Here is a 24,822-nt window from a genome sequence, read left to right on the forward strand (position 1 = left end):
TTTCTAACATTTTCCTTTCATATTTTTGCGAGGTACAAATAACGCAAGGCAGTAGAACAAAGATGTACCAAAAGTTGAAGCGAAGAAATTTGGAAGCACGACATGTTTGGCCGAAGAACTAGAAAAGGGGCAAATAGGACTCAAGTCTTAAACCTTATTTATTTCTATCTAAAATTATGTATCCAAGTATTACATGTAGATGTTGGGTATGCAAGCCCAAATTAATAGTTTATGATGGATATGTTTAAATGGATATGTATATTATCTTTAAGGGTTTGAATGTAGTTTTAGTTCGAATTAGAAGTACTTTTAAGTTTATAGTGTTTAAGTGTTTGAATGATGTTTAAGTGTTTGAATGTAGTTTATGATGTTTAAATATTTGAATGCAGTTGTAATTTTAAGTACTTTGAGGTTGAATTTGATTGTTTATAAGTGTTTGAATAGACAATGTTTAAGTGTTCAAGTGTTTGAACATTGTTTATGGTTGTTGTATTGCATTGTTGATAAATTGGATGACTGTTTTGGTTGATGAATTTGACTATTTGGAAATTGGCAGATGGGCTGCCAAAAGCAGGCAAATGCTGGAAAAAATATTCCAGATTTTCGACCACAGGTGATCGAAAATCAGCCCAGATATTTCACAATATCGACCACATGAGGTCGAAATTGTACCCAGAAAAATTCAATTTCGACCACATGTGGTCGAAATTTAGCAAGATTCTTGCCAGATTTTGACCACATGTGGTCGAAATTGAATTTTTATTTTCTTTTTATATTTAAATATAAATAATGTTTTCGACCACACGTAGTCGAAAAAGTTAAATATAATTTAATATAAAAATAATTTTTTCGACCACATGTGGTCGAAAACAATTTTTCCCTTAATTTCGGTAGAATGTGATTTCGACCAAGCTGTTATCGACCTACGCGTGTGGTCGAAAAATTGGTCGAAATAAAGGCTTTTTCGACCTCGTGTGGTCGAAATTTTTGGTCGAAAATCCCTGTTTTTTTAGTAGTGTGAGGATAGAATTATCTAGATCCTTTTGTATCTAGAATAATATCATGATAGTCTAGAATAGTGGTAGGAGATAAGAGTAACTAGATTTTTCTTTTGGATGTATCTAGAATAATATCTAGAAGCATTCCTAGACAAGTATAAATACGGGTGACATTAGGCATTTGTAATCAACCCATACAAAACTCAATTGTAACTCAATTCAAGCCAATTCAAGTGAGTCTTCTTCCATTACAAAGTTCTCCTTTTCAAAGCTTCCTCTTCTTTAGTTTAATCTTCCGATCTCAGTTAACAATCTTGGGCTAGCAGAAGGTCTCCTCAATTTACTTTTCTTCTGCTATATTTCTCTACAGTGCTTTGATCACTTTCTCCTTAAAATGTTTTAGAGTCTCATCAGGAAGAGCTAACGCTTTGCAATTACTACAAATGAAGCATCACTCATTTTCTTTTTAAAATCACCTTAGTACTTGTGTTCATTTGGATCTTTGAGAACTTGATGTCTGAAGGAGCATCTTGTAAGTTATATTTATTATTTTTAGTGTAAGAAAAGTTTATATTAATAGATCATTTTTACTATTATACAAGGAAATGGGGAGATTGATGATGACGTCACACACCGTATTGGTGCAGGGTGAATGAAATGGAGGCTTGCCTCCGGAGTGTTGTGTGACAAGAAGGTGTCACCAAAACTTAAAGGTAAGTTCTACAAAGTGGTGGTTAGAACAACTATGTTGTATGGGGCAGAGTGTTGGCCAGTCAAGAAATCTCATGTTCAGAAGATGAATGTGGCGGAAATGAGAATGCTGTGATGGATGTGTGGGCACACTAAGAGCGATAGGATTAGGAAAGAAGTCATCCGAGACAAGGTTGGAGTAGCCTCAGTGGAAGACAAGATGTGGGAAGCGAGACTGAGATGGTTTAGGCATGTGATGCGGAGAGATGCAAATGCCCCAGTGCGGAGGCGCGAGATGCTGGCTAGCGACGGTTTCAGAAGAGGTAGAGGTAGGCCGAAGAAGTATTGGGGAGAGGTGATTAGACATGACATGGTGCATTTCCTGCTTACCGAGGACATGACCTTAGATAGAAGGGTATGGAGGACTCATATTAGGGTAGAAAGCTAGTAGGTAGTCGCGTTTATCCTTTCTTACGAGTAGTTATATTGCTCTATAGTTTCTTGTCTCTTGATTTCTGCGAGTATCTGTTGGTTTATAATGACTTATTTACTTTCATTGTTTTCATTTTCATAATTTCTTTGATTTGTTTGCCCGTATCTGACCTTTCATATGCCTTTTCTTGAGCCAAGGGTCTTCCGGAAACAGCCTCCCTACCTAAAGTAGGAATAAGGTCTGCGTACACTCTATCCTCTCCAGACCCCACGTTGTGGGATTCACTGGGTAAGTTGTTGTTGTTGTTTTGTTTATGACAAATACTTTATCTTATTTTGAAGATCAAAAATTCTTATTTTAAGAAAGTTTATGTAAATATTATTTAAGTCATTTGGTAGTATAAATTTTTTACACGGACAAATGTAAAGCGCATTCGTGCCTCCAAAAAGTTCGCAAACTCGATAAATTTGATCTAAAAATATCTCTCGATCAAGATTCACTACAATCAATCTTATTTTCCATTTTGATTCGATAATTTGACGTATTATCTACGTAGGATAAGTCGGCAGACATTGGACTTATTAGGGACAAACCAGTGAACTAACACAGTCACTGTGAGGAAGTATTAAGGTTCAAACAAAATACTATATCATTTCTTTTGTCGCCATTAATTCTAATATAAGCTTAAGTTATATTCATCATTAATTTTAAAAGAAATATATTTTATGTCATCTTTATTTATCGTATCAAGTATCTATACATATTCTTTAAACAATCAACCTGATAATGTAAATATTTTCTTCACTAATAATAGATAAAACTTACATTCAGGGGCGAATCTAGAGTTAGGGATGAAGATTTTCGGGAACCCAATAATATTTATGTTAACTTTATATTTATATTGAGAAATTCATAAAATATATAAATAATATTCGTTGGGTACCCACTAACAATAGTATGAAACGCTTTCTTGTAATAACTTTCATGATAGGATCGTAATCGTAATTTACAACGGCATCTTACAGTATAAAAGTCTAAAACCACACCACCAAAAGGTATATCACGAAAGCAAGCACATTTTACAAGTATTATTATATGGAGTTAGTATTCAAAAGGAACTTAGCTTTTTCAGTGAGGTGGTGGCACGTGTAACATCCTTGGGTAATCTCAAACCCAGTCCTCCAAACTGTTAACTTCTCTCTTCAGCAACAGCTAGCTAAAACATACGGAAGAATCGTAGTAGAAAAAATCAGAACGGGGGGTTTATTTTGTAAATCATTTAACAGTAATGAATCATACAATATTTTTTCCCCCCACACATTCTGAATTCTGATGGTTCTTTTTTTCCTCCATTCGACCTCTGATCACTTAAAAAACACAATTCCTAACTCTTGTTTCCCTATGTCTCATTAACATGTTACTCTTTTCAAATCTATTTCAAGAAAGGATACACTTCACTTGTTTATACTAATTTCTTTAGTCTTGACCTTTTCATATTGTATTCAACCACACTTTCTTCTAGAATGACACGACAATCGGCATATGTTAAGGGTCATTAGAATGTTTTTATTAAAATTAAAATATATATTTTAATTTGTTGCTTAAACTTTATACTCATAGCTTTTACTTTTGTATTTGTCATATCTTTTTTTCAAAAAAAAAAAAAAATTAAAAACCAAGAGTCTATCAAAAATAACCTGTCTATCTCATAGGGGTAAAGTTTGGATACACGCCACCCTTTTCAGACCTTACGTGTGAAATCATATTGGATATGTTGTCGTTGTTGTGTTGCTTAAACTTTATAAGAGTACTCATCAATCAAACTGTCTTATAAAATGAAGAGTACAGATATAAGATTAATAATCTTAAAAAGTGAATAAATAATCTCCTAAAAATATGTTTTTACAGTGCATATATTCCCCCCACCCTCCCTTTTTTTCAAAAAAAACTCAGTCGTCACAACAGTGCATATATACTCCTTTTTTTTTTTTTTTTTTTTTTAAACTTAGTAGTCAGTACAGTGAATATGTATCTATAGTTGAACCTTTCTCTTTTCCAAAAGGCAAAGAGTGAATCAAAAACAACAAATTCTTGATAGGTGTATTCATGCATGATATCCACGTCCACACGCGTTATCCTACAAAAGGTCCTTTCTCTTCGGTGCAATGAGATGAGCGCCCACCGCCTGATTGGTAGCTGCCCACTGCACCCACAGCATCTGCCTCACCTCTACTCTACTTGTTACTTAACCAAAACTTATCCTTTTTCACATCCGTTATGCTTTTTTTTTTTTATCCTTAAAAAATGAAAAAAAGTAGGGCAAATGAATGAATGATTGGAACAAATGTGTAATTAGTTATCAATGAAGTTTTTAAGAAAGTGTCTTTTCCCTTCTGATACTACTACCCTACATTCATAACCGAAGGAGTAAGTGAGGACTAAGGCTTAGGGTGTGATAAGTGTAAAGCATGCATGCAAGTTCAAAACCCTCTTGTAATCCCACATGTCCTTCTTTTTTAAGTTTCCCAAACACGTACCCACCGTATGTTTCCAAGTGTCATATCTTGCTTTTCTCTACCTTCATGTTTTGCCCTTCTCTCATTGGCTTATACCATCCTTCTTATACCTCTACCTCAGCCCCACCAAAATTTCTCCCCAACTCTCCTCTCTGTAACTGAATTTGGGATTTTTTTTGGTTAAGAGGAGTTTTAAAAGAGTTCTTTTTTTCCTTCACAAATAATGCAGGCTTTGAATCCTTACCCTTCAACCTCAAAAACAGCTCAGATCATGGCTAGATACAGACCCATAGCACCAAAACCAGAGGCTCCAACAAGTCCTGTTTCTGATGAGAATAATCCAAGTGGATTGCCACCAAATATTCAAAAGTCTCCTTTCTTGAGGAATGTATGGCCTCACTTGCAAGCAAGGCCTACAAGGACTAGGAAGAGAGGAAGGACTACTCTTGGCCCACCTTCTATGAAAAGAGCCAGGGCTAATTACTTCCCTTCTGCAGGCCAATTTCCTACGTATCATCAGGTAATGACTGCTTCTCCTGCTCATAGACAAAATGGGGTTCCTCAGTTTACTTTGATCCCAAATCTTGTCCCTCTTAAATGTGGTTTGGGTACCCCTGTTACTACTCCAGCAAATTCCATAACACTCCCTCTTCTTTCTTGTACTACTACTACCCTTCCTATGCTAGTGGAGAATAACGCTAGTGGAGAGGAACTTAGAGGGATAGATTTGAATTTGGCAGCTGATGTCCCTGAAGAATTAGATTTCATGTCCCAATTTCAAGGTCCAAAGAGTCCTGGAGTTATAACACCACAACCAGTTCGCCCGGTTGGGTCTAGTATTTCCATTGGTTGTATCAATGAGGAAGAGGTTGCAGATGTTGGCGGAACTAACAAGAAATTTATGAAGAAACCAGAGGAGGTGGAGGAAGAAGTTGAAGCAGAGGCCTTGCCAGCTTTCATATCAGATTCGAATAACAAAGTAAGGCTAACAAATTCAGCATATAACGAGATGGTGGGTCAACCTGAATGTTGCTGGTTGGATTACATGGTTGTTGGCAATGCATGCAAGAGAATTGGTGGGGAAGTGATGCTTGAGTTCTCTGATTCTTGCAGTGTGCCAATGTCATCAGATGGATTTACTTGCTGGGTGAAGATAGAATGGGGAGCTGATGCTCAAGGGAAAAAGAATTCTGTCAAAGCCTTCTGTAATGCTGTGAAGTTGGCTTGCCAGTCCAAAGATTATGCCTTTGAGTGGAGGTTCCACACCACAGATGATGATGCTCCTGAATCAGCTGCTTCCCATAATTAAACAGTTTTTATGATCAAATTGTGAATACAGTTTAACTAGTTTAATGTTGTAGAGTGCCGGTTAAACCTTATGCAATATAGTAGAAGCCTAGAGAAAGTAGGAAATGAGTGTAGTTTAATTATGTTTAGTAGTTGTTTCCAGCTTAATTAAGTACGACATGCAAGATGGTAGATCTGCAATGATCCTACATGTACAAAGCTATGTGCCTATTGTCAAGTGTATGTTTCTTAGTTTCTTGCTTCTTGTTCTCTGTCTGTACATATTTTACTAGTTCAGCACACAATCAATAAACAAAACAAACGATAGACTACATACAAGTTTTAAAGGCCATGTTAATGTAATACACTTTGTTTATTGGACGATGATAAATTCTATAGCAAAGGGATATTATTGGCTGAATATGTGTTAGAATTCCAATGATAAAAGGATTTCCACCTGTCAGAAGTGGTATCTCTGGAAGGCAGCGGTAGTACAAAATATATCCATTTTAATCTCCCTTGGAATCTGGTGGGGTCCTTTCCATTTGAAGTTGTCTGCATATGATTTTGGCTCTAGCAAGAAATAGAGTGGATAGACAAGAGATTCATTGTATTTGTACCTCGTAAATGCTCAAATTAGCTGGACCACAACAAGACTCTACTTCAATACGTGGAATAACATATGGTGTAGAGAAAATTCAATACCTTCAGTAATGGTTTTTGAAAACTTAACCTACAAATCAAGAGAAAAGTAAAGAAATCATACTTCTGTCAAACTATTCTGAAAAAAAAAATCAAATAAAGATGACATAGAGCAATAGGTAACTAACTCCCTATAATAAGTTTAATTTGGCATTGTAGAAAAAGTAAATGACCTGAGGTAACATGTTAAAATGTAATGGCCACGTAAAATTTTATTTGATAGTGTATATAAATAGATCAGTCTTTGAATACTAAAAGGTCCTACAGAAGGTAAAAATGCTGGCAGTATATCTATAATACTCCTATTAAAGAGCTACTCCACTAAACAGAGTAAAGACCAGTCCTGCATTCCAACCTCGAATTTCTCTTGGGGGCATTGTCGATATATCCAAAGAAAATGCACTTCGTAAGGTCTTCAAGTATTGTGCTTCCAAGTATCTCTGTCCTAGTAAGATACACCAATTCTGCATATGGCTTATTTCATACTGCTAAACCTTCCCTTGGTCCACAGTCAAAACATGTACGTTTTGTGTTCCCTTTAGCTATAGTGCTATATCTTTACAATGAAATGTACTTTGGTATTTAGTTCTTAATTAACACGTGAGATTATTTCTAAGTTAAAAGGAAGCTTAAAATCTAGTAACTCACTCTTGATAATCCAGAAGTGTTCATCCCTTCATTATAAAAGCTTGAATGATTCAAGGAACTTTATAGCAATGTGTGCCTGCTTACAAGGCGAATGCTAAACAAAGCTCTGTACAGTAGTGCGCAAACAAGACCAACAAAATTGGCCTCGAACATAGTGATACGCTCAAATTACACCTATTAATGGCGTAAAGCGGATGTTGTCAAATATAGTAACCCAACAAGGTTGGGGTCGAATCCCACAGGGAATATGGAGAGAAAAGAGTACTAATCGTATGCGATACCAATCTTTAAATGCTTTAATCCTATTCCGGATAGTTTGAATTGATTGTTGAATAATGTAATTGAATACTTTGACTTAGAATGTAATTAATATGAGAGAGAGACTAAGGTTGTGTTTCCCAATTTGATTAGATATTATGCTTCGGATTTCAATGTGATATACTTCTAATGGTTGTTCTAAGAATATGCACTTGATCTCTTAAAGACTTCTTAATGTTTCCCAACAGTTAAGCAGTATTTCCTCTTTATGATTCTTCCGAATATAAAAGAGTTACAATCGAAGAGCGACCAATAATGTCAATTTAGACTTATTCTTATTCATAAGTTAGTCTATTAAACGAGGGTTAACGCCTCGAGTCATTGTTATTCAATCTTACCAATATTGACTCTCTTTCTCAAGAAAAGTCAATATAATGGCTTCGGCTAATGCTTGCAATCATTACCCAACGTTACAACACAAAGATAGAATAAATAACAACAACCATTATGCATATATCAATAATAGAAACCCATTCACATAATACCCATCATGGGATTCACAACCTTAGAATTGAAATTAGCTACTCATAATGTTTCTTGACAGAAAAAGCTTAAAGATTAACATAATACACTTACAATACTAATACAAGATGGAATGAGAGTGAAGTTGTTGCCTTAAATGCTCCAATCACTTCAAGATTAAAAATCTAGGGTTTATGCCTCTAAAATAAAATCTGAATGATGAATTAAAACCCTACATTATGTATTTATAGAGCCAAAAATCGCGCCAAGTTTCTGGACAAAAATGCCCTTACGCCGCATTGTTACGGACCGTAACTCAGGTTACGGTCCGTCCTTCATTTCGTCATTTGACCACTTCGACGTTACGGCCACCATGCGACGGACCGTACCCTGTGTTACGATCCGTCCTTCTGAAGCGTAAGTGGTGACAATTACTTGGCAACTCTCTGGAATTTTGGATGATGTTACGGTGAAGGGTTACGGACCGTAACATGAGTTACGGACCGTAACACTAAACCGTAACACTGAAGATTTTATTGAAACTCTCTGGAAATTTAGCTCATGTTACGGTGACATGTTACGGACCGTAACATGAGTTACGGACCGTAACACTTCACCGTAACACTGATGGTTTCAATGAAACTTTCTGGAAATTCAGGCCTTGTTACGGTTCAAAGGTACGAACCGTAACATGAGTTACGGACACCGTTACGGTCCGTAACATGAGTTACGGACCGTCGCTTAGCTCAAATTTGTCCGTTTTTCCAGCATTACTTCTCATTTCCGATCCTTAGTTAATCAACCCTATAAAACACAAAAATAACATAAGAAACAATATAAAAACACTTTAAATCAAGCAATATTTCTAGTTACAAAGGCATAAAATGTGCCAAAATTCACGGCACATCAATACCCCCAACTTAAGCTTTTGCTTGTCCTCAAGCAACTACAACAATACTCACTACTAACACACGACATCTTAGCAAAATAAGAATGACTACTGTGGTTTTGGCATGTGTTCCTAGCACGGACTCTTCAATTTAAGAAAAATATTTAGGCTCTTATCCATCTCCTATTTGTGACACAAGATGCACATTTCGGAAAAATGTCAATTCACTATGCAACCTCAATTAATGACATAATCATAGTACGGGGGCCTCTATGCATATGAATTTCAACTTCCGGAAAGCCAGTTACTTTGAAACCTACAATCCTTATGCCCTCACATAGACCAAAGAATGTCCCAACACACATTTACGACATAAATGGGACAGAAGACTAAAGAGACAGAAGAACACTCACACTCACAAAGAAATTTGCATACCATGCGTGCACATACCATAGGCTTGCCTTTATTTTCCATGCATTCAACTTTGAACAATTTGATCGTGATCACATTAGGACTTTTTGGGCTTGTAACATTGGCTTAGGGACGGGTAGGATGAATATTTGGGTATCGGTGACTCACTCTCCTCGACACTTCTTTTTGACTTCATTCACCATTCTTCCTATCATTTCCGACCCTCCATTTTTAGCGTGGATTTATTTAGAACTTTGAACAAAATTTTTTTTTAATTTTTTTTTATATATATATCCACGCTGAATTATGTCCCTTTATATTCGTGATTACCCCCAACAGGCCTTTGACCTCATTTTCCTCATCTTTGACTTATCGCCCCCAACTTAGGCTTTTAGCCTCATTTTCCGCATTTTTGACTTGTCACCCCCAACTTAGGATTTTAGCCTCATTTTCCGCATTTTTGACTTGTCACCCCCAACTTAGGCTTTTAGCCTCATTTGTCAATCTTCTGTGTCAAGGAGGGACTTGGTGCCAAATGGGTTTATTCGAAGAAAAAGTCTATAGGCTCAAAAATGGGAGACTAGGGATCATTTTCTGTACGGGCCAGGCTCATTTAAGATACTTTGGGGTTAATACAAAGAAAGCCTAAGATCACTTCACAATCTAATTCTCCTTAGAATTCACGCACGACCAACCGGGCAAGTTCTAGATTGCAGGCATCATATGCAAATAGAAGCTAAAAACTCACAACACAATGGCATAAGGATTGTTTAAATACTCCGACTTCATTTCCGTTTGAAGATTTCACATACATAAACACCCTTTCTTTGCAATGTCATTAAAAGAACCATACATGTCAATATCAACAACTCAGTTTTGATGTACATCACAAATTATTTTTCGGAGGGATATCATTGAACTTGTAAAAACCATTTTTATCTATGCTAGAAACACGGACCACCACCACTTAAGTCAGCATTACTTTACTTCTATATTAAACATTCTAAACATGCTAGGTTCAACATACACACAACATTATTCGGGAATAGAAACACATAGCAAAGAACAGTCGAAGAACGTCCTAACACATACTTGTTAATAAAAACAATACCAACAAAACAAAACAATAACAATTGTCTTAAACACATGCTTACTATCACAATTTTGATAAGATATTTACCAAAACAAAACAATAAAAACAATATCCAGTATACTAAAACAGCAATCCCAACAACCAATCAGCAAATACCACACCCCCAACTTAAAAGCATGCATTGCCCTCAAAGCATCAATATAACGCAGTAAAAAATTTGGAGGGCCTCCCTGGAGCGCACTAGGCACTTGGATCTGTCGCAGCATCATGGGGTGGAGCAGTGGATGGGGGAGAAATACGGTGAGCCGGCTCTGTAGGCTGAGTTGAGCTAGAAGTAGCTCCTGCGGTGTCGGAACTTAACCGGGACTCCTGGCGGATTCTTTTCAAAGTACGCCGCTCCTCTTCCTCATTCTGTGGGCGTAACTCAGCATATGGATCAAGACTTTGGAGAATGGGCTCGAGATCTGGCGAGGCTCTGCTTCGCTTCCCTTTGTCCAAAGAGGGGATATCCTCCTCCAACTCCTCGTCGTGCTGTTCCTCAACCGTGTCATCGTTGTCATCATCCCCTAGTAAGCTCTGAATCGGCTGGTATAGGGTCTGTACCAACTCCGTGTGTACTTTAGGAAGCTGGTCTGTCGCCACAGCCACTTCCTGGGCCTTCAATTTCTGCACATCATCCTTGACAGACCGCAACTCACTCCGAATAGCGCCCAATTCCATAGTAGGGAGTGTCCTAGTCAGCTCAGTCATCCTGCGCTCAATACCATCTATCCGGGAGTGGATTTGTAATGATTGTAGGTGGTCCGCAGCCATCTGTTCTTTTATCTGTTCTTTTATCGGTCGCAGCGCTGCATCAATAGCCCTTTTTGTGTATAATTTTAGCTCAGTCATGATCTGCTTGACCTGCCTATCTGTGCGATCCGCTTGTAAGACCACCGCCCCAAAATTGTCCCGGTTGAACATCATTTTTCTCGCAAGCTCGGGTGGGACTCCTGGTGTTGCCTGCGGTGGTGCTGGGCTTGCTCCAGTGGAAGAGGTAGGACCACCCGAAGTAGGTGCGGCTGGAGGTGGCATAGGCTGTGTAGCATGATCAGCCGGTGGAGCCTCAGAATCTGTGTGCTGATCCGCAGCAGATCCCTCTTCACCCATGATAGCCAAGGGTATAACATCTGATCCCGTAGGCCCCTCCGGCACCTCAGAAACCGATGCAGAGGGAAACGAACCCTGGCTGAACACCTCATCTTTCCCTTTTGTGATGTCATAAATATGGCTGGCAATCACACTGTGATCGATATGGGGTAGGGGTTCTGGTTCTGCACGCAAGCATAGTAGCGTAAGCAGGCATGGATGAATGAGGGAAGTGGCCGGCTGGGTGGCTCTCTCTCGGAGGTCTTCGGCTATCAGTCGCCCGAAGTTGATCTTATATCGCGACATTATGGAAGCCACAAGAACAGCCCTGTCTGGAGTCAAATAATTATCTGATTGGGTAGGACGGATTCGGAACAGAACAATTTGCCACCAAAACTTTGCCTCTGGCGTTAGGGTGTTTTTCCAAATCCGCGTGGTGGCTGTCAACTTTGGCACTATGGCCCATTCAGGATCTGTTGTCCGTGCAATAACAGAAGCTACCCATTTTCGGACGGGGATTGTATCCTTCTGTTCAATTTTGTAGGCAAACTCCCCTTCTTCCGCTGCTGTAGGCTCTATATAATCTTCCCCGAATAGTGTTTTATTTATAGCCGATGGAGAGACATCTATCTTCTTTGTCCGGAATACAACCTCATTCATTGCCGGTACTTGAGTTGCTCGCTGCCCTTTCTTCACTACTTTGAATACAGCTGCCCCATATGAAGCGTAGAATTCCCTAACAAAAACCGATATGTAGGACCCAACGGGGTTTTTCAAAAACTCCAACTTGTGGAATCGGATAGTATCACTAATGCCGGGATATCCTTCGATTCCATCGAAGATGACATTCCGTTCCTCGAAAATACTCCGCCTTGGGTCCATTCCCTCACCTTTTACCCGCTCACACCCCTTGTTATACAAATCTTCAGATCCCTCCACATTAAACCGGAGGATCTTCTCAGTCATAGTTTGCAGCCGAATGTCAAGTTTCCTTCTTTCCTGTTCACGCTCTTTTTCGCGCTCCTCCGCAGTAGACTGTCTAATGGGTGGTTGAGGTCGGTGTGTTGGTGTGATAGCCCGCTGGGGTTCACTTTGGCTCGACGAACTCGACGAGCTCGACTCTCTTAACTCCTCAGTCGAGGAGGAACTTTCTGATTGTGGGTCTGGTTGGCTGGGTGCAACAGGTGGGGGTGGCTTGCTGGGTGCGACCGGCTTCTTTTTAGGCCTGGCGTCCTTGATCAGATCGTCGTCGCGCAGCCGTGAGGTTACCTTGCTTGCAGCACGACCTTTTCCTTTTTGCGCGACCTTAGGTGAAGCCTTCTTTGATTGTCGTGGCTTACCCATACCTGTGGAAGGAAAAGTTAGATATGATGTACGAGAAGTTGTAAAAATTTTACACCTTATGAATTTAAGCCAAAGACTTTAATTAGGTCAGGTACCGTAACACAGTCGACGGACCGACGATGGTGTTACGGGCCGTATCTTCATCCGTAACTGAAATGGTTCAATTAAGCAAAGGGACCGTAACACAGTCGACGGTCCGTATCATAGTATACGGTTCGTAACGTCGCACCGTAACGTGATCAAAATTTCCAGAAAAGTTACTGGAAATTTGAGAGGTGTTACGGTATGATGTTACGGTCCATCACTCGTGTTACGGTCCGTAACACCTCACCGTAACGTCTCTCAAAATTCCAGAAGGCTTTCATGGAATCCATCGATGTTACGGTGTGATGTTACGGTCCGTAACACATAATGACGGGCAACAGAGTAGCAAACAAATGGCTTGGCCAAATTTTATCGTTTTAAGCACGAGGCCAAGATTTTCGACTTAATGATCCATGGGTATGTTGTGAAACAATATTATATCCCCTCACATGCCTCGGGTTACTCAACTTCACCCGATTTTATTAAAGTTTTCATTGGGGACTTGTATCGAACAGTTGGTGGGCAAACCGATTTAGTAATTTCACGAATGAAACCTTCAACCGGATTTGCCCTCCAATTCAGTGGGAAGCAGTTGCTTGTACCCACGAATCTTTTAAACAGCACCAATACCAATCCCAACCCCCAACCAATGTCAAATCCCCCATAACTTATCAATTTAAATGCAAACTCAATCAACACAGCCCAAAACACGAATTTCAACACATATTATACGAAATTACTCATGAGCATCATAGAACTCGCATTGATAGCTAAAAGAAAAGAGTAAAGACATGTAATACCTGATCGTTGGCGATTGTAAGGATGAAACTCAACTTAAAACAGTGATTGTGGATAAGAAAATAGTAATGAGATTTTAGAGAAATATGGGGGAGAATGGGAGGAGGATGAAGAGAGGAGGATGTGAAGAAGAGAAGAGAGGATTTATGAGGGAGAGGGAGTTGAAAAACGTGTGAAGAATCGTTATAATTTGGAATGGGAACCGTCGGTAATGTATTTAAACATTTCCGACAATTACGTTACCTGTTACGGACCGTATCATAGGATACGGTCCGTATCTGGTGTTACGGTTCATCAAACGACCCCGTTTCGTTTATTCATTAATGACCTGGCAGTCCAATCGACGGACCGTAACTCGTGTTACGGTCCGTATCACCTGGCGTAACATGTTGAAAATTTCCAGTGAAGCCCATATTTTGCATCAAAGTTACGACACAGTGTTACGGTCCGTAGCACGTACGACGGACCGTAACTCGTACCGTAACACTCTTCCTCACCCTTCAGTGATTTTTTATTTTTTTCTTTTTGCCTGTTACGCTTCATGATACGGACCGTAACAAGAGTTACGGGCCGTAACGTGGAGCGTCTCGCCTTGGATCACTTGGTAGTTATTTGGTCCCTTCAGTTCTCAAAATCCCACCACATTAGCACATCAACAACACAAAAGAATACAATGAAAATACAAACTTTAAACTACTTACAAAGCGGTAAATGTGGGTTGCCTCCCATACAGCGCTTGGTTTAACGTCACGGCTCGACGTGGTACCTCATTTTCGAGTTCAGGAGCCATATTTCAAACGATACCTATCCACGACCTTACCATCATCAATACACCAATGGTAATGCTTCACTCTTTGTGCATTCACCTTAAAAGTCCGAGTGCCATCCTCGGATTTCACCTCAATGACGCTTCCATTTGGGAACACACTCACAATTTCAAAAGGACCAGACCAACGAGACTTTAACTTGCCTGGAAAGAACTTCAGGCGTGAATTGTACAACAAGACCAAGTCTTTTGGCTGAAAATCCCTTTTTAGGATCTTCGAGTCATGATAGTATTTCATCTTTTCCTTGTACAGTGTTGCACTTTCATAGGCATTGTACCTAAATTCATCCATCTCGTTGATTTGAAACAACCGCAGCTTAGTTGCTTCATGCCAATCCATATTCAGCTTTTTCAATGCCCAAAGGGCTTTATGCTCAAGCTCAATAGGCAAATGACATGCCTTCCCAAATACCAACTTATACGGTGAAGTCCCTATAGGCGTTTTGAATGCCGTGCGATATGCCCATAAAGCATCATCCAACTTTTTAGACCAGTCAGTGCGATTCACATTGACCGTCTTTGCCAAGATGCTTTTTATTTCTCTGTTTGAGACCTCAACCTGACCACTCGTCTGAGGATGATATGGAGTGGCAACCCTGTGATGCACGCCATATTTTTCAAGAAGATCAGCAAATGGTTTATTGCAGAAATGAGATCCACCATCGCTAATAATAGCTCTAGGAGTGCCAAATCTAGTAAAGATGTTCTTTTTGAGAAACGCATTGACTCTCCTGCCATCATTGTTAGGCAAGGCCACCGCCTCCACCCATTTGGAGACATAATCCACTGCGACAAGAATGTATTTCAGGCCGTAGGAGCTCACGAAGGGCCCCATAAAATCAATTCCCCATACATCAAATAGCTCCACCTCAAGAACAAAGTTCATCGGAGTTTCATGCCTCCGACCTATTGTGCCCTGGCGTTGGCATTTATCACAAGAGCGTGCCAACATATTTGCATCACGATAAATGGCTGGCCAGTAGTAGCCACACTCTAGCACCTTGGCTGTTGTTCGATTTCCACTGTGATGTCCACCAACTGGAGAATCATAGCACGCTTTCAAGATGTCCATCACCTCAGATTCCGCCACACATCTCCGGATCATATTGTCAGCACACGTTCTGAATAAGTAAGGCTCATCCCAACAATACTGTCGGCAGTCTCGCAAGAACTTCTTCTTTTGATATGTCTTCAACTCTTCAGGAACGATGCCAGTTACCAAATAATTGGCAATATCGGCATACCATGGTGCCACATCATTGGAAATGACCAAAACTCTTTCATCCGGGAAAGTGTCATCAATATCTAGCACATCACTCGGTCTCCCTGGTGCTTCCAGTCTGGAAAGATAGTCAGCTACTTGATTTTCTGACCCTTTCCGGTCTCTGACTTCAAAGTCAAATTCTTGTAGCAACAACACCCATCTTATCAACCGAGGCTTAGCATCCTTTTTCGCCATCAAATAGCGCAATGCAGCATGGTCAGTGTAAACCACTACCTTGGCACCCAACAAATAAGCCCGGAACTTTTCAAAAGCATAAACAATAGCAAGTAATTCTTGCTCCGTTACTGTATAGTTCAGCTGGGCTCCATTCAATGTTTTGCTGGCATAATAAATTGGGTGTAGGATTTTGTTTAGCCGCTGACCAAGCACAGCACCAATTGCAAGACCACTGGCGTCACACATTAATTCAAAGGGAAGTGACCAATCTGGGGACACCACAATCGGTGCGGAGGTTAATTTCAGCTTCAACTCGTCAAACGCCTTGATGCACTTTTCATCAAAATTGAATTTGGATTCTTTTTCTAAGAGTTTGCACATGGGATTTGCAATTTTTGAGAAGTCTTTGATAAACCTTCTATAGAATCCGGCGTGCCCCAAGAAACTCCGAACTCCTTTTACTGAAACGGGCGGAGGGAGTTGTGAAATCACATCGATTTTAGCTTGATCAACCTCAATCCCTTTTTTTGAAATCTTATGGCCAAGGACAATGCCCTCCTTGACCATAAAATGACACTTCTCCCAGTTGAGCACGAGGTTGGTTTCCTCACACCGTTGCAGCACCCGATCAAGATGACCTAAACATTCATCGAATGAATCTCCCACCACCGAGAAATCATCCATGAAAACTTCAAGAAAGTTTTCAACCATATCAGAGAATATGGACATCATGCATCTTTGGAAGGTAGCTGGTGCATTGCAAAGACCAAATGGCATTCGACTGAACGCGAATGTCCCATAGGGACAAGTGAAAGTAGTCTTTTCTTGGTCTTCCAACGCAATGTTGATCTGGTTGTATCCTGAGTACCCATCCAAGAAACAGTAATAAGATCTTCCGGCTAGCCGATCAAGCATTTGATCAATAAAAGGCATAGGGAAGTGATCCTTGCAAGATGCGGTATTCAGCTTCCGGTAGTCCATACACACTCTCCAACCGGTGACAGTCCTTGTTGGAATCAACTCATTTTTCGAGTTAGGGACAACAGTGATGCCCCCTTCTTTGGCACACACTGAACAGGGCTTACCCAAGGGCTGTTGGCAATCGGGTAAACCACCCCAGCATCTAACCACTTAATAATCTCCTTCTTCACCACCTCTTGCATCGGTGGATTTAATCTTCTCTGATGTTCAACACTCGGTGAACTTTCCTCCTCCAACTGTATTCGGTGCTCACAAATTCCGGCGGGAATCCCCCGGATGTCTGCAATAGTCCAACCCAGAGCTCTTAAATGCTTTCTCAAGACTACGATGAGTCTTTGAATTTGGCCCTCATTCAGAAGCGATGACACAATAACTGGAAGAGTAGCATTTTCTCCAAGAAATACATATTTAAGATGTGATGGCAGTTTCTTGAGTTCCAGTTTCGGTGGCTCAATAATTGATGGTTTTGCTGGAGGAGTTGTTCGTTTCTCTAGATCAAGAGACAATTTCTTGGGCTCATAAGAGTAAGACCCCAGACCTGTGAGTGAATTCACTGTCTCATTATATCCCTCCATTTGGTCGGCATCAAAATTCACCAAGATGGCCAACAATGCTTCGCTCAAGCATTCTTCCTCCATTTTAAATTCCACTGCTTCATCCACCTTGTCAACAGAGTTTATGACTGAAATGCTTTGATAAGGACTAGGTAACTTCATGCCTTTGCTAGCGTGAAAAGTCACCTCCTCATCGTTCACCCGGAACTTTATTTCGTGCTTTTCGGAGTCCATAAGAGCCCTCCCTGTGGCAAGGAAAGGTCTTCCCAGAATAATAGGAATTTCTTGATCAATAGCACAATCAAGAATCACGAAATCTGCCGGCAGTAGAAATTCCCCGATTTGAACCAGCACATCATCAACTACTCCAACTGGCCTTTTTATCGATCTGTCAGCCATCTGCAACCTCATGGTAGTTGGCCTTGGCATAGCTAGCCCCGATCTCTTAAAAATTTCCAGGGGCATAAGATTTATGCTAGCCCCGTTATCACACAAAGCCCTGGCAAAATTTTGCTGCCCTATGGTGCATGGAATTGTGAATGCTCCAGGATCTTCCCTCTTTTGCACAGTGGTTTTGGAATGAATGGCACTAACGCGGTGAGTGATACCCACAGTGTCGTGTTTCAATGGCTTTTTCTTCTTTGTTAAAAGATCCTTCAAATACTTAGCAAAGCCAGGCATTTCTTTAACAGCATCCATGAAAGGAATGTTCATCGTCAACTGCTTGAGTTAATCATAAAATCTCAAGCACTTCTCATCTTCTGTTTTTCTCACCAACCTTTGAGGAAAATGCGGTGAAGATTTAAACAATTGGCTCAAAGGGCGAAGAGCACCGGAAAGTTTTGCCTTCCCCTTTTCCTGGTTTTCCACCGGTTCCTTTGATTTATTAAGATTCAGCTCTTCTTCAACTACAATGGGACTTCCTCGCCTGCTTCTTCCTCGACAATATCTTCCAATACACTAGGCTGCGCTTCTTTTTCAACAATTGGTTCCTGATCAATTGGCTTTTTATTGTCACCCTGAAGTATTTTTCCACTTCTGGTGCTAATGGCAAGTACATTCTCCACAGAGTTCACTCCACTACCTTTTGGATTAGGAACTGTATCACTCGGTAATTGTCCCCGTTGAGGAGTATGCACTTCTCGGGAAAGGTCTCTGAATTGCGCTTCAAGCTTCTGAATGCGATAGTTGGACCTGGGACATTCCCTTGATTGTGCTCTCTGTTCTGTCTTGATTCATCAGCATTTTCTGCATCATACTCTTCAGTTCTGCAGAATCATTAGACGTGTTACCAGCAGAGTTAGTAGCTGAATTATCTTTCCATGGCTGGGAATTGGATGCTTGCCCCCTAGGTGGAATGTAGGGGTTAGAGCTCTTGTTGCCATAATTATTGTTATTGCAATTCCCTTGATTGGGATTACCCTGATCAGTTCTTCCATAATTCTGTCCTTGGTAATTTTGTTGAGGCCTTTGCCATGGGTGATTACCGGAACCTTGGTAGTTTTACCGTTGATAACCCCCTTGCGAGTTATTGACATAATTCGCATCCTCATATTGTGGCTGCCCCTCAAGATAAGTTTCGTCAGAAACTTGATACATTCCGGGAGCATGAGGTGGCATCTCATCGATAACGTTTACACATTTTTCCTCTTTCTCCATAAGCCTTTTGGATAATAAATCCACGGTGGTTTGCAGTTGAGCGAACGCATGATCTCGCTCATGATTTTCTTTGGCCACCGCGGCCACAGAGGGACTACCATATGATAGGAATTCGCTATCAGTCGAATTCCAGGCTTGATTATGGGTAGTAAGCTTGTCGAGCAACCGGGTGATGTTGACAAAGGTTTTGTCCATAAAGCATCCCCCAGCTGCAGTGTTGACAGCTATTTGATTCATTGTATCTAGCCCCTTGTAGAACTTCTCTGTGAGAATTGCATCTGGAAATCCATGATTCGGAGATTGAGCTAGATAATATTTGAACCTCTCCCATGCAGCATATAGTTGTTCCCCTGGAAGTTGTTTAAACCCAAACATCTTATCCCGAAGCTCAGCCTTTTTGCTGGGTGGGAACCATTTTTTTAGAAAGATATTGGCCAGCTCATTCCAGGTATGAATAGTATTGCTCGGGAGCTTTTCATACCATTCCCTAGCTTGGCCAGCTAATGAATATTTGAAAACCCGCAGTCGCAGTGCATCAGCAGGAACAGCACCTTGAGATTGTTGGGAACATACATGCACGAAATTCTTTAGGTGTTGAAGTGGACAGTCTTCCGAAGAATTTCAGAAATAGCCTTCAAGTTTCAATAGTTGATAGATAGAACTATCAATTTTGAAATTAGCATTTCCTGTTCTCGGGGGAACTACAGCAGAAGCATAATCAGCTTCGTCGATGAATTCTGCAAATACATTCTCATCCTCCTCTTCTTCTGGTGCAGGATGGTTCACTTGGATCCCCCCTTGGTTCCCTTGATTGCGATGGGGTCTTCCAGCCATGTTCACCTGGTTCACTAAAACAGCAAACGAGGTGTGATGGAATAGAAAAAGTTTTAAAGAATAGTACACAACAATTAGTAATTTCTGAACCGTATTCCCCGGCAACGGCGCCAAAATTTGATACGCTCAAATTACACCTATTAATGGCGTAAAGCGGATGTTGTCAAATATAGTAACCCAACAAGGTTGGGGTCGAATCCCACAGGGAATATGGAGAGAAAAGAGTACTAATCGTATGCGATACCAATCTTTAAATGCTTTAATCCTATTCCGGATAGTTTGAATTGATTGTTGAATAATGTAATTGAATACTTTGACTTAGAATGTAATTAATATGAGAGAGAGACTAAGGTTGTGTTTCCCAATTTGATTAGATATTATGCTTCAGATTTCAATGTGATATACTTCTAATGGTTGTTCTAAGAATATGCACTTGATCTCTTAAAGACTTCTTAATGTTTCCCAACAGTTAAGCAGTATTTCCTCTTTATGATTCTTCCGAATATAAAAGAGTTACAATCGAAGAGCGACCAATAATGCCAATTTAGATTTATTCTTATTCCTAAGTTAGTCTATTAAACGAGGGTTAACGCCTCGAGTCATTGTTATTCAATCTTACCAATATTGACTCTCTTTCCCAAGAAAAGTCAATATAATGGCTTCGGCTAATGCTTGCAATCATTACCCAACGTTACAACACAAAGATAGAATAAATAACAACAACCATTATGCATATATCAATAATAGAAACCCATTCACATAATACCCATCATGGGATTCACAACCTTAGAATTGAAATTAGCTACTCATAATGTTTCTTGACAGAAAAAGCTTAAAGATTAACATAATACACTTACAATACTAATACAAGATGGAATGAGAGTGAAGTTGTTGCCTTAAATGCTCCAATCACTTCAAGATTAAAAATCTAGGGTTTATGCCTCTAAAATAAAATCTGAATGATGAATTAAAACCCTACATTATGTATTTATAGAGCCAAAAATCGCGCCAAGTTTCTGGACAAAAATGCCCTTACGCCGCATTGTTACGGACCGTAACTCAGGTTACGGTCCGTCCTTCATTTCGTCATTTGACCACTTCGACGTTACGGCCACCATGCGACGGACCGTACCCTGTGTTACGATCCGTCCTTCTGAAGCGTAAGTGGTGACAATTACTTGGCAACTCTCTGGAATTTTGGATGATGTTACGGTGAAGGGTTACGGACCGTAACATGAGTTACGGACCGTAACACTAAACCGTAACACTGAGGATTTTATTGAAACTCTCTGGAAATTTAGCTCATGTTACGGTGACATGTTACGGACTGTAACATGAGTTACGGACCGTAACACTTCACCGTAACACTGATGGTTTCAATGAAACTTTCTGGAAATTCAGGCCTTGTTACGGTTCAAAGGTACGAACCGTAACATGAGTTACGGACACCGTTACGGTCCGTAACATGAGTTACGGACCGTCGCTTAGCTCAAATTTGTCCGTTTTTCCAGCATTACTTCTCATTTCCGATCCTTAGTTAATCAACCCTATAAAACACAAAAATAACATAAGAAACAATATAAAAACACTTAAAATCAAGCAATATTTCTAGTTACAAAGGCATAAAATGTGCCAAAATTCACGGCACATCACATAGTCAAGCTAGTGTATCATGTAGTGACAGTGTGCCTAGAAAAAATTTGATTCTTCCCAAATGTTGTTCCTTTCATGCTGAAGTGAACAGGGGAGGTATCAGCTACGGCTAAAAAGCGGTCAATCCTGTGAATGAATAACATTTATAGTTCTCAAGGTGAATGTTAAACGTAGCTCCGTACAATAGACTGCAAACAAGACCAACAAAATTGACCTAGGAACATAGTCGAGCAAGTGTATTATGTAGTGACAATGCCTGCTTATAATGTGAATGTTAAACAAAGCTCTGTACATCAGACTGCAAACAAGACCAACAAAATTGGCCATGGAACATAGTCAAGCTTGCATATCATGTAGTGACAATTAGTACGAAAACCGATGTGATGTTCAAGTTCCAGTGAAGCCAACCTCTATGCAATCAGTACTTCAGCGTTAAAGTTATTAGTCATTACAGAAGATTAGTCCTGGCCAGCTCTCTTTCGGTTCCTTCTCTTTTTCTTTGTTATAAATCTGATCATTTTTTTCTTTTACCATTGTTTCTCTTTCACTAATTTAACTAATACCTCAGGAACTCTAAAGAGAAGTACTATCCATAATATAGTACTCTTTCTACATCATAATCTTGTAAGCATGCATGCAACATGTTTGTTAGATGGAAATAGCAACAAATTGTCTAACAGCATAAGAGGAGCTACGATGCAATATATTAATGGAAAAAAAAAATGGACAGTAGTAGACTAGTAGCTCTCAGAAGGACTTACAGTGTACTCCCAACCATGTTTCTCAGCAAACGCCTTTGCTGCGTCTCACTATCAAATGATAACCCTGCCTCACCAACGTATGATAAAGGGTCTCCAATAGATGTCCATCCCATCAATGGATTTTCCCACCTAAAAGATGCAATCAAAGAAATGCTTGACTGCTGTTGTATTAACTAAAAATGATCAGAAATAAAAAATCTACATTGGCAAAAACGAAGCAGTTTTCTGAATTGCTCTTTTCAGGTATCTGAGATGCTGGAACTGCTAACGAGTTGTCCAAAACGAACTTAGAAAATAAGTTCTCTCATACAGAAATACAAGTTGCGAGGATTTGTGTCATGAAAAAGGTAAAGGGTGGTGCATACTTCTGAGTAGACAAGAAATATATTTTCCACTTTCCTACCTTTCCATAGCCATGTTGAGTTGCAGTTCTTGCAGGTGAATAAATAATGACCTGAAGATGCAATGTACAAATATCCCCAGCAAAAAGTTAGTCTATCCTGAAAAAGAACTAACCGTCTTTGTTAATGAACTCGAGGTATGACCTATAGACTTCTTTGGATGAAAAAAGAGGATAGATAACTATTGATTTATTTTTTTTCATTCCTGAAGAGGTGCATATCTTGCCCGGATCTTCTTCCATAATGGTACGTGTTAGATTATGTAATATTATTTAGTCAAATATATTTTGTAATCTTCTATTTTAGAATAGCATATGTTAGAATTATTTAGTCAAATTAGTTCCTAATTTGTAGCCTACAATTATGTTGTAAATCATGTATATCAACTCATTCAAGGGAACAGAATAATCAAGGAAAACATTCTCTTACATGGTATCAGACTAGGTTCTCCTAAAAACCCTAGCATCCTAAAACCCTAGCCCTTGGCCACCAACCTCCCCTTGGCCGCCGACCCCCCCCCCCCCCCCCCCTCTCTTTTCGTTTTCCTCTTCTTCGGCTATTCCCTCTCCTCTTCTCCATGGTTGACACCTCCAAGTTGCATCCTGCGACTACCGTCACCAATATCAAATCATGCATTCCTATTGTGCTTGACTACGAAGGAAGCCAATACAATAACTGGGCTACCCTCTTCAAGCTCCATTATCGTGCAAACTTGGTCATTGACCACATCCTACCTCCTGCCTCCCCCACCGTGCCACCACCGGCAACTGCAGCCGAAAAACCTGCCGCTAAGGCCCTATGGGAACGGCTGGATGACATTGTTCGGCAATGGATATATATGGTACGATATCGAATGATCTTCTCAACACGATCATTCATCAAGAAGACACCGCAGCCGAAGCTTGGGACCGGCTTGTTCATCTCTTTCAGGACAACAAATCGGCTAGGGCTCTTGCTCTTGATGCAAAATTCACCAACACAAAATTAGTGGATTTTCCGAATGTGAAAGCATACTGCACCAGGCTGAAAGTTCTTGCAGACAATCTCGCCAACGTCGGTCACAAAGTTTCCGACGAACGACTTGTGCTTCGTCTTCTGCGAGGATTGTCGGAGGAATATAAAACTTTTCGCACGACGGTGCAGCACCGTACTCCTCTCCCATCTTTTGACGTTGTCCGGTCGATGCTTGAGCTTGAGGAGGATAGCCATGCCGAGGACGCCATTCACGACTCCGACTCGAATGTTGCTCTTGTTTCCCACAATGTTACTCCTCAGAATTTCTCAGGAAATGGACAACCCAATAACTCTGCAAATAACTTCAACAATCGTGGAAAGAAAAATAACCGCGGTCGCAGCGGCGGCGACCGCAACAACCGTGGTCGCAGCGGCAATGGACAAAGCAGCGGTGGGGGCAGCCGCACCAATGCACAGGCATACCAGCCCGCCACGGCACATCAACAGGGACCCGCTGCCCCGTCGTGGTATTTTCCACCGTGGGCAGCTTGGGGGCAACAGCCGTAGGCCACTCCACCGTGCCCGTACCCCATGGCTGGGTGGCAGCAGCCCCGCGGCTGGCAGCAGTCGCGTCCAGCTCCTTCGCAGCAGGGAGTTCTTGGTCCTCGTCCTCCACAGTCGTTCTACTCGTCAGCCTCGTCATCACATGGTGGGTATGCGCCCACAGATATTGATCAAGCTATGCACACAATGTCGTTGAATCCGCCTGATGACAAGAACTGGTACATGGACACCGGAGCCACATCTCATATGACCAACTCCCAAGGTACTCTCTCGTCTTATTATCAATTGAGCAAAAATAATGGCATTGTTGTTGGTAATGGTAACATGATTCCAATTCGTGGTTATGGTCATACATCCCTTCAAGAAAATCCCTCTTTAAAACTGAAAAATGTC

General features: G+C 40.5%; 1 protein-coding gene, 1 non-coding gene and 1 pseudogene across 2 annotated transcripts; 2 read left to right on the plus strand and 1 right to left on the minus strand.

Moving 5' to 3' along the window:
* The first annotated feature begins 4,436 nt into the window (after positions 1-4,436).
* Positions 4,437-6,186, plus strand: LOC132627763 (uncharacterized). Its single transcript, XM_060343339.1, has one exon. The coding sequence runs from the start codon at positions 4,861-4,863 to the stop codon at positions 5,944-5,946; it is 1,086 nt and encodes a 361-aa protein (XP_060199322.1). The 5' UTR covers positions 4,437-4,860; the 3' UTR covers positions 5,947-6,186.
* Positions 6,187-6,384: 198 nt separating this feature from the next.
* Positions 6,385-23,730, minus strand: LOC132629076 (NADH dehydrogenase [ubiquinone] iron-sulfur protein 4, mitochondrial-like; annotated as a pseudogene).
* LOC132629557 (small nucleolar RNA R71) lies at positions 19,546-19,652 on the plus strand. Its single transcript, XR_009578326.1, has one exon. It is a non-coding gene; the product is annotated as a small nucleolar RNA R71 (small nucleolar RNA).
* Positions 23,731-24,822: the final 1,092 nt, after the last annotated feature.

Source organism: Lycium barbarum, chromosome 2 (genome assembly GCF_019175385.1).
Source record: "Lycium barbarum isolate Lr01 chromosome 2, ASM1917538v2, whole genome shotgun sequence".
In the NCBI taxonomy this organism is placed as follows: domain Eukaryota; kingdom Viridiplantae; phylum Streptophyta; class Magnoliopsida; order Solanales; family Solanaceae; genus Lycium; species Lycium barbarum.

Coding starts and splice junctions, on each gene's coding strand:
- LOC132627763 (XM_060343339.1), top strand. CDS start 4,861: ATGCAGGCTTTGAATCCTTACCCTTCAACCTCAAAAACAGCTCAGATC.